The 11,289-nt window shown below is 44.3% G+C and overlaps 1 protein-coding gene across 1 annotated transcript in view; it reads left to right on the forward strand.

The window, feature by feature from the left end:
• Positions 1 to 9,906, forward strand: part of LOC143290744 (MFS-type transporter SLC18B1-like) — a 29,389-nt gene extending 19,483 nt beyond the window's left edge. Inside the window, exons 10-14 of the mRNA XM_076600259.1 lie at positions 1,034 to 1,128; positions 5,431 to 5,526; positions 7,136 to 7,210; positions 7,862 to 7,948; positions 9,801 to 9,906. Coding sequence (XP_076456374.1) covers positions 1,034 to 1,128; positions 5,431 to 5,526; positions 7,136 to 7,210; positions 7,862 to 7,948; positions 9,801 to 9,906 — 459 coding nt within the window. The remainder of the gene's footprint in view (positions 1 to 1,033; positions 1,129 to 5,430; positions 5,527 to 7,135; positions 7,211 to 7,861; positions 7,949 to 9,800) is intronic.
• Positions 9,907 to 11,289: the final 1,383 nt, after the last annotated feature.

Raw genomic sequence — 11,289 nt, forward strand, 5'->3', positions numbered from 1 at the left:
TGTGGGGTGGGTGGGGGGTGGGTAGGTGCAGGTGTGTGCTGATTATCTGGTTGTGGTTTTCCGCAGTTTATCTTTATTCTTATCTTATCTGTCTATTATAATCAATGTGCAGTATAGTAGGCTATGTTTATAATTATATTCAAATAATGTTTAGTAATTCTTTCTGTTTTTACATTAAGAATACTAGTTATTACCTGCAGTGTGTGGACGGATGTATGTATGAAACGGTGTATGTGATATTTTTTACATTTGTATCTTCGTAATATTCGTAAAAGCTGTTGTTGACTTTTACAGTTATGGTCCCCATGTTGTTTACTTGTCTATGTTGTGATAATGCACCTGACCAAATTTCTCCAGTTGGAGATAATAAAGTTATTCTTATCTTATCTTATCTTATTCAAGTCCAAGTCTGCAGTTGTCAAATTGCTGATCATGACAAGCTGTCTCTCCGTGGCATGTGTTGAGACCACTGTGAAAATCACACACACACACACACACACACACACACACACACACACACAGAGTTTGCATTGAAAACAAAACTTCCACTCTCTCCCTTTCTCTCTCTGTCTTAGGTTAAGATGACTTATTTCATACCACACCAGATCTTTAAAAAAAAAAAAAAAAATGTACGTTTGTGGTTTTATGAGTTCATGTGTATCTGTCTATGAGTGTGTGTGTGTGTGTGTGTGTGTGTGTGTGTGTGTGTATTTGTGAATGTGTCTGCATGTTTTACATTTATTTGCTCTTATCAACTTTTTTTTTTTTTCTCGAGGCCTGACTAAGCGCGTTGGGTTACGCTGCTGGTCAGGCATCTGCTTGGCAGATCTGGTGTAGCGTATATGGGTTTTACCGAACGCAGTGACGCCTCCTTGAGCAACTGATACTGATACTGTTTATGAGTTCATGAGTATCTGTATGCATATCAGGATGCACCCTCGTTTTCAGTAGATTTTTTTTTTTTTTTTTTTTTTTTTTTTTTTTTTTTCAGAATCTGAACTAGTGTCTTTTGGGTGTGTGCTGTGTCTTGCAGGGACTGTCGTTCACTCTGGTGGTGGCTGGCAACCTGGTGGCCTGCGTCTCCTTCCTTCTCCTGGGCCCCTCCCCTCTCCTGCCCTTCCTCAAACAGTGAGTCACTCACACCTTGAAGAAGGAAGTTCACAACTCAAGATCATAAAGTTACTTGTTCCTTTTGATTAGTATTTGTATTTGTGTTTCGTTTCAGCACAACAGATTTCTCTGTGTGAAATTTGTGCTGCTCTCCCCAGGGAGAGCACTTGGCGTCACTACATCACCACTCTTTTTTTGGGGGGGTATTTTTTCCTGCGTGCAGTTTTTGTTTTTCTTATCCCTTTCGAACCACACCACCACCATCCATCTACCCACCCCCATTCTCTCTACTCTCCCATCACACACACTCACATTGCCATGGGCCTGGGACAACAGCACTATTTGAATTATGACAAGTATTTTTTAAAGAGATAAGTTTTAAGATTTGCTTTTAAGGTAGATAGATGAGTTGTTTGTCTGAGAGCAATAGGCAGAGAATTCCAAGTTGTTGGGCCGAAGACGGAAAATGACCTCTTTCCACAGGAGTTGAGGAAGTATCGGGGAACAGTTAGCTGGGAGGAGTCAAGAGATCTCAATGTTCTGTTTGGCAAGTACAGGTTAATAAGCTCAGAAAGATATGAGAGTGTGGTATCACAATTCAGGCACTGAAAGCATAGACAGGCAACTTTATATTCAATTCTGGCTTGAACAGGCAACCAATGAAGTGTCCGCAGGAGAGCAGTAGCGCTCTCTCTCCTCAACTTTTTAAGGATGAGTCAAGCTGCAGTATTCTGTATTTTCTGGAGCTTGTAGAGTTTATCATTGGGAAGGCCAGCTAAGAGAGAAGTATAGTAATCTATCTTCAACCAGTTCAAATTGTAATCAGCAGTCTCACTTCAGACCACGCTATATGGGACAGCAAGCTGCAAGTCCGCCTAGGAAGCGAGAGAATCTGAGCGCGCTGGTTCGAATCACGACTCAGCCGCCGTTATTTTCTCCCCCCTCCACTAGACCTTGAGTGGTGGTCTGGACGCTAGTCATTCGAATGAGACGATAAACCGAGGTCCCGTGTGCAGCATGCACTTAGCGCACGTAAAAGAACCCACGGCAACAAAAGGGTTGTTCCTGGCAAAATTCTGTAGAAAAATCCACTTCGATAGGAAAAACAAATAAAACTGCACGCAGGAAAAAATACAAAAAAAAAAAAAAATGGGTGGCGCTGTAGTATAGCAACGCACTCTCCCTGGGGAGAGCAGCCCGAATTTCACACAGAGAAATCTGTTGTGATAAAAAGAAATACAAATACAAATACAAAAGTCTGATTGAAAGTCAGTTGGCAGAAAATGATTTTGCTGCCGACAGTGACAGTGGAGAAGAGTTTGTGCCACATGGCAGCAAAGTGACGAGTGACACTGACACCTCTGCTGCACAACCGGTTTTCAGCTGTACTGTGCAGCTGACTTAGCTGGCTAGTAGTAGCTGTTAGCAGCTTGAACATAGCTGGCATTGTAAGGGTTAACTCTCTCCATACGAATGGCGAAAGAGACGACGTTAACAGCGTTTCAGCCCAATTACCATCATCAAAATATTGCAAGCGGAAGGCTCTTATACTGAAGAGGTGAATGTTGACAAAGAATACCACGAATGTTGACAAAGAATACCACAATTCTGACGACGGAAGCTAAAGGTTGGGTCATTCAGACACCCACTGGACATCCGAGGGGTCTGTGTAGAGGAGAAGAGAGGACTGGCCGTACTGAGTGAGTTAAACGGTACAGGACAGTTTGGGGGTTGGTCAGGCTGTGAGCGAAACGACTTCACAGCTGCATTAATGTCACTTGTTCCCTATGGGGATGCCAGGGGTCTTTCAGTATAGATAGTATCCCCGCCTTCTGGAAATTCTGTGCTTGAAATTTCCTCTTTTCTATCACTCTCTTTGTTTCTGCCTTTTTTTTTTTTTTCCTATCTTCATGGTTGTCTCCTTTTTCTGCCTTCCCAGTCCATTCCCCTTTCTTTTTTCAAGCAAGTCTTGGCACGTTTTTTTTTTCTTTTCTGCAGTCTGTGATGTACTATCTGTGCTGTTTTGCTCTGGCGATTAGGTAGTGAGATTGTAAACACTGGGTTGGGCACTAGCTGCCTATTCTGCAGTGTTATTTGCCTTTGTGGCCTATTTTAATGATTTTTTGTTGGACTTTGAAGTATTGTTTTCCCTTTTTTACTTTTTTTTTGTAATTGGGGGATGATAAATTAAGCATAACGGCTGGCATCCTCAGCATGGCCTAGTCTTATTTGCCCTAAGGAGCTAAATGGTGTCATAAAGTGTATTTTGAGGGTTTGTCTTAGTAGTGGTTTTTTGGGGGGTTTTGTTTGTAGATGTGACAGTTTTGTGTTGATGCGGATGAGCGTTTGTATGGTTTGACAGTCCTGATATGGCCCTGTGCAGTCAACTGGACTTTGAGCAACAAGAACAAAGAACAATACTGTCACTTGGCCACAGGTGCCCGACCGTGGTATTTGCAACAGACCGTCATGAATTGGAGGGGGTTCTGACGGGCGCAACAGCCGAGTGGTTAAAGCGTTTGACTTTCAATTTAAGGGTCCCGGGTTCGAATCTCAGTAACGGCGCCTGGTGGGTAAAGGGTGAAGATTTTTCCGATTTCCTAGGTCAACATATGTGCAGACCTGCTAGTGCCTGAACCCCCTTCGTGTGTATACGGCAAGCAGAAGATCAACTACGCACGTGAAAGATCCTGTAATCCATGTCAGCGTTGGGTGGGTTATGGAAACAAGAACATACCCAGCATGCACACCCCCGAAAACAGAGTATGGCTGCCTACCATACAAGTGAACGTGGGAGTGGCAGCCCACGAACGAAGAGGAAGAAGACAGAGGGGGTTCCAGGCCTGTGTTATGGATAAGGCTCGGCCTTCTTGTCTTGGTTTGGACAACTGGCTTCTTTCAAATGGACCGGTTGAACTGGTTGCCGTGAATGGCACCGATGTCCTGTCCAGGTCCAGGTCGATGCTGTGTTTTCTGTGACACCCCCCACCCTGCATTAATTTCTTTTTGACCTGTGTGAGTGAAGTTGTTGATTCCCTTTGACCTGTGTGAGTGAAGTTGTTGATTCCCTGTGACCTTTGTGAGTGAAGTTGTTGATTCCCTTTGACCTGTGTGACTGAAGTTGTTGATTCCCTTTGACCTGTGTGAATGAAGTTGTTGATTCCCTTTGACCTGTGTGAGTGAAGTTGTTGATTCCCTTTGACCTGTGTGAGTGAAGTTGTTGATTCCCTTTGACCTGTGTAAATGATATGTTCTCTCTTCGGTTTTTTTTTGGTTTTTTCTTTTACCAGCGTGAATGAATTGACTTTTTGAAATATTGATTTCCTTTGACCTTTGTGGGTGAATTACCTATTTCTTTTGACCTTTGTGACTGAAGTACAGATTTCCTTTGACCCTTGTGAATGAAAGGTTGATTTCCTTTGACCTGTGTGAATGAAATGTTAATTTCCTTTGACCTGTGTGAATGAAATGTTAATTTCCTTTGACCTGTGTGAATGAAATGTTAATATCCTTTGACCTGTGTGAATGAAAGGTTGATTTCCATTGACCTGTGTGAATTTAAACTTTGATTTCCTTTGACCTGTGTGAATGAAACACTGATTTCCTTTGACCTATGTGAATGAAAGGTTGATTCCCGTTGACCTGTGTGAATGAAATGTTAATTTCCTTTGACCTGTGTGAATGAAACACTGATTTCCTTTGACCTGTGTGAATGAAAGGTTGATTCCTGTTGACCTGTGTGAATGAAACGTTGATTTTTCCTTTGATCTGTGTGAATGAAATATTGATTTCATTTGACCTGTGTGAACGAAACGTCGATTCCCCTTTGACACCTCTGTGGCGCTGGCTGCGTGTTGCAGTGAGCTGTGGCTGGTGATAGTCAGTCTGTCGCTGGCCGGTCTGGGTATCGGGCTGCTCTCAACTGCTCTGAAATGTTGATTTCCTTTGACCTGTGTGAATGAAATGTTTATTCCCCTTTGACCTGTGTGAATGAAACGTTGATTTCATTTGATCTGTGTGAATGAAACGTTGATTTTTCCTTTGATCTGTGTGAATGAAACGTTGATTTCATTTGACCTGTGTGAATGAAACGTCCATTCCCCTTTGACACCCTTGTGGCGCTGGCTGCGTGTTGCAGTGAGCTGTGGCTGGTGATAGTCAGTCTGTCGCTGGCCGGTCTGGGTATCGGGCTGCTCTCAACTGCTCTGAAATGTTGATTTCCTTTGACCTGTGTGAATGAAACGTTGATTTCATTTGACCTGTGTGAATGAAACGTCCATTCCCCTTTGACACCCTTGTGGCGCTGGCTGCGTGTTGCAGTGAGCTGTGGCTGGTGATAGTCAGTCTGTCGCTGGCCGGTCTGGGTATCGGCGCTGCTCTCAACTGCACCCTCAAGTGCCTGGTCGTAGGTGCCAGGTGAGTCGAGTTGTTTCCCCTTCACAGTCTGCAGGCCAGGGGGAGCCACAGTAACAGTTAGTTGTGTTTGTTTTGGAGCTACGTTAGTTTGTTTTGAAGATATATTTCATTCTGTTTGTGATGAAGTTGTGCTGTGTGAGGTGCTGTGTGGTGTGATGTGCTGTGTGATGTGCTTTGTGACATGATGTGTGACATGCTGTGTGATGTGATGTGTGACGTGCTGTGTGATGTGATGTGTGGCGTGATGTGTGACAAGCTGTGTGATGTGTGATGTGCTGTGTGACGTGATGTGTGGCGTGCTGTGTGACATGCTGTGTGACGTGATGTGTGGCGTGTGACATGCTGTGTGATGTGCCGTGTGACGTGCTGTGTGACGTGCTGTGTGATGTGCTGTGTGACGTGATGTGTGACATGCTGTATGATGTGATGTAAGACGTTTTGTGTGACATGCTGTGTGATCAGCTGTGTGACGTGATATGTGACATGCTGTATGATGTGATGTGTGACGTGCTGTGTGATCTGCTGTGTGATGTGATGTGTGACATGCTGTATGATGTGATGTGTGACGTGCTGTGTGACATGCTGTGTGATCTGCTGTGTGACGTGATGTGTGACATGCTGTATGATGTGATGTGTGACATGCTGTATGATGTGATGTGCTGTGTGACATGTGAAATGCTGTGTAATATGATGTGATGTGCTGTGTGACATGCTGTGTAATGCGCTGTGTGACATGTGACATGCTGTGTGATGCGATGTGATGCGCTGTGTGACATGTGACATGCTGTGTGATGCGCTGTGTGACATGTGACATGCTGTGTGATGCGATGTGATGTGCTGTGTGACATGTGACATGCTGTGTAATGCGATGTGATGTGTTAATGTGACATGCTGTGTAATGTGATGTGCTGTGTGACATGTGACATGCTGTGCAATGCGATGTGATGTGATGTGTGACATGTGACATGCTGTGTAATGCGATGTGATGCGCTGTGTGACATGTGACATGCTGTGTGATGCGATGTGATGCGCTGTGTGACATGTGACATGCTGTGTGATGCGCTGTGTGACATGTGACATGCTGTGTGATGCGATGTGATGTGCTGTGTGACATGTGACATGCTGTGTAATGCGATGTGATGTGTTACATGTGACATGCTGTGTAATGCGATGTGATGTGCTGTGTGACATGTGACATGCTGTGCAATGCGATGTGATGTGATGTGTGACATGTGACATGCTGTGTAATGCGATGTGATGCGCTGTGTGACATGTGACATGCTGTGTGATGTGATGTGATGTGCTGTGTGACGTGTGACATACTGTCTGATGTGATGTGCTGTGTGACGTGTGACATGCTGTGTAATGCGATGTGATGTGTTGTGTGACGTGTGACATACTGTCTGATGTGATGTGCTGTGTGACGTGTGACATGCTGTGTAATGCGATGTGATGTGTTGTGTGACATGTGACATGCTGTGTAATGTGATGTGATGCGCTGTGTGACATGTGACATGCTGTGTGATGCGATGTGATGTGCTGTGTGACATGTGACATGCTGTGTAATGCGATGTGATGTGCTGTGTGACATGCGACATGCTGTGTGCAGGCAGGAAGGGTTTGAGGACAACCTGGACACCTTTGGCCTCATCTCCGGCCTCTTCAACTCCGCCTTCTCCCTGGGGTCAGTCAGTCTTTGAACCGCCGGCTCACCCCCTGGGGTCACTTACCACACACACACACACACACACACACACACACACATACAACACACACACACACACACACACACACAGAGCACACACACACAGAGCACACACACACAACACACACACACACACACAGAGCACACACACACAACACACACACACACACACAACACACAACACACACACACACACACACAACACACAACACCTACACATACACACACACACACATTTATAGACACACACACACACACACACACATTCACACATACACACACACACTCTTTCACATACAACACATTGGCTTGGGAACACACACACACACATACATGCACCCACACACACTCACACATGCACATGCACTCAGACTCACACAGAGACAATGACGTTCGTTGGTCACACTCATTCACACACACACACACACACTCACATTTACATGCATTCACACACACACACACACACACACACACACACACACTTAAACACATTCACACACCCTCACACACACACACACATAAATATACTCACACACTCCAGCACACACGCACGCACACACACACACACACACACACATGCACACACACATGCACACACACACACTTCACACACACACAATCTGTTTTCAGGACTTTCATTGGCCCAACAGTGGGCAGTGTCATCGTAGAGTACTACGGATTTGATTGGGCGTCAACTGTTGACGCAGCCATCTTCTTGTTTGCTGTGAGTCCTATACTTCTCACTGTATAATAATGATAATAATAATGATAATAATGGTATTTATATAGCACTGAATCTTGTGCAGAGACAAATCAAAGCGCTTTCGCACCAGTCATTCACATGCATGCATAACTCTAGAACTGGAGAAACTGAAGACAAGGAAGAGGCAGGGAAGGGAGGCTATTTTGGGAAGAGGTGGGTTTTAAGGCCAGACTTAAAAGAGCTGAGTGTGGAGACTTGACGAAGCGAAAGAGGAAGTTCATTCCAATTGCAAGGTCCAGAGACAGAGAAAGAACGGCTACCAACAGTCGAGTGTTTGAATCTGAGTATGCATAATCTTAAAAAATTAAAAAAATATAAGAATATAAAAAATACTCCCAAAAAACCCAGCTGACAAGACAGTTGGAAATTCAAAAGACTTGTACACATGTTTATAGTTTCAGTTTTTAGTTGGGAAGCTCAGCATTCACCGGTGATTTTTTTTTTTTTTTTTTTCATTCCACCCAGCTGTGAATCGGGTTTACCTGACTTCAGTTTGGCAAGGTTAAAATTTGTATTACTGTTTTTGTCACAACAGATTTCTCTGTGTGAAATTTGGGCTGCTCTCCCCAGGGAGAGTGCATCGCTACATTGACAGCACCACCCTTTTTTTTTTCTTTTTTTTTTTTCATGCCTGCAGTTTTGTTTTATTTGTTTTCCTATCGAAGTGGATTTCCCAACAGAATTTTGCCAGGGACAACGCTTTTGTTGCCTTGGGTTCTTTTCCGTGCGCTGAACGCATGCTGCATGCAGGGACCTTGGTTTATAGTCTCATCCCAATGACTAGCGTCCAGACCACCACTCAAGGTCTAGTGGAGGGGGAGAAAATGCTGGCGACTGCCGGTGTGATGCGAACCAGTGCGCTCAGATTCTCTCGCTTCCTAGGCGGCCGGACGCGTTACCTCTAGGCCAACACTCTGGAAGGAGAACACTGGGGCCCAGCCTTTCTACTCCAAGCCCTAGAGACAGTGGATAGGAATTCACTATACCCAGATGGCCTTGAAGGGCTATGGGGCCAACCTTTAACCCTTCTATGGTTTTTAGAAGCACTCCCACAGAAAACAGAATAGCCAGTCTACACTTGATGATAATTGTGATGATAATAATGGTGATGTTGATGATGATGATAGTTATAATTGTGACAATAATGATAAAAATTATAATGATGATTATAATGATTATGATAATAATAATGATGATGATGATAATGATAATAAAGTGTATAAGAATGATGATGATAATAATGATACTAATGATGATGATGATAATAATAATAATAATAATAATAATAATAATAAAATGTATAATAATGATGATGCTGATAATAACAAGAAGAAGAAGAAGAATGACAGTACATTTATATAGCGCTTTCAAAACCACTCAAAGTGTTTTTTGTTTTTTTTTAATAACATAACGACTTGCGAACATAAACACGCAAGAGTCATGTTGTCGTGTGTGTGTGTGTGTGTGTGTACTTGAACCTCCTGTACCCCTGAAAACGGAATATGGCTGCCAACATGGCAGGGTAAAAACGGGTCATACACATAAGAGTTCTACTCATGTAATATATGAGTGAACATGGGAGTTGCAGCCCATGAACAACGAAGAAGAAGAAGAAGAAGAATCTCCTGTTTGTTTGGTTTCGCAGGGGTCGCTGTTTCTCATGTACCTCATTCTATCCAAGACCTGCTGCCAGCAGTGTTGCCGTTCATCGTCGTCATCGTCATCGTCACAGCGGGGGAGGGAGGAGGAGGAGGGTGGGTCCAGGGAGCCGTTGTTAGGGGCGACCACCTCCGACCTCCACGTCAGTTACCGCTCGGTGGCGTGCAGTGAGGTGACTGTCACCGTCGGTGATGACGGCGCCAGTACTGTGGTGAAGACGTCGTCGGGCGCTGAGCCCAACCCGCTGGTTTGATTGATTGGTTGATTGTGAGGTGATGTGGTGTGAGCTGCCTGCCCCCGTCTGACTGCCAGAGACTACAGATGGTTGTGATTTTGTGTGTGTGTGTGTGTGTGGTTTGGTTTAGAGGTTTTTGGGGTATGTTCCTGGAAGGGAGATCAGGATTGGGGGTGGGATGGGGAAGGGGGAGGAGGGTGTAAGCTTACGCTATGTGTTTTGTGGCTGTTTGCTTGTTGTATATGTTCTATCGTTGTATGCTTGTGTGTGTTTTGTGTGTGCATTATGTTATTCTAATTTTGTTTTTGTTTTTCATGATTTTGTGTACGTGTGTGTGTGTGTGTGTGTATTTTTAAGGTGATTTTTTTTTTTTATGCTTGTGTATGTTTTATGTTTTTGATGTTTGTGAATGATTCATTCACTGAGCTGGGTCCCTTCTCTCTCATCTGTCATCTGTTAGATATCATGTCTGGTGGTACGATGCTCTGATACCACTTGAAATGGAATGACGTAAAATTCAGACAACACATCCTGTGTTATTTCCTGGCTGGGTGTCAGTTTCTGCATGTCTTTTTTTTTTTTCTGCCCCATCATCTGCACCGTTTCAGTGGCATCACTCCCACGCCGCTCATTTAGATTCCCCCATACACAGCCACACCCGGGTTCGTCCGTCACAGTTCCAGCGTCAGCAGTCAACAGGGAACCATCGATGTTAGGTCGCGAGGAGGCCACACACCAGAGGAGACCCTGCACTGCTGCTGAGTCACTTCGGTGGTGTTCAGTGGTGCCTGTTCTGATTTAACATACTTAGGACACCACCTACTAAGTCCCCTACTAACGACAATAATGGCTTAGTCGCAGAGCCAGACTGAGTGAGTGTCCCCCCCCCCCACCCCACCCCCCAGAGTGGAGACAGCCACCACGTTCCCAAAACAACAGCCCCCCACGAATCTGCCGGCGTGTCTTTTTTGTTGTTGTTGTTATTGTTGACTATCTGTGATTGTTATTGAGTGTGCTTGTACATGCATACACTTAGATTTGTATGATTGTCTGGAGTATTCTCGGTGCATGCATATATCAAAGGGCATTTCACCGACTTGATGCACATGAACTTAATATGATTATGTCATTAACTAGGTGATATGAAGTCCACAGTGGCATTACAGCAATGTTGATTGCCAACATTCTAAATTTTTGTTTTTAAATACACAACTGAGACTATCTTTGGGGCTCTGCCCAGACACAAGGCACCAAATTTCATAACGAATCCCGGAATCTGTCTATTCGGAATCTAACTGGCCAAAAATATACAGCAGCAGCAACAAGAAAAAGGTTGTGAAAAGCAACTGGCTGATGGCACCCTATGACGTACGCAACGCAACCTAAGCCATGATCAGGGTG

This window comes from Babylonia areolata, chromosome 16, assembly GCF_041734735.1.
Source record: "Babylonia areolata isolate BAREFJ2019XMU chromosome 16, ASM4173473v1, whole genome shotgun sequence".
NCBI classification, from domain to species: domain Eukaryota; kingdom Metazoa; phylum Mollusca; class Gastropoda; order Neogastropoda; family Buccinidae; genus Babylonia; species Babylonia areolata.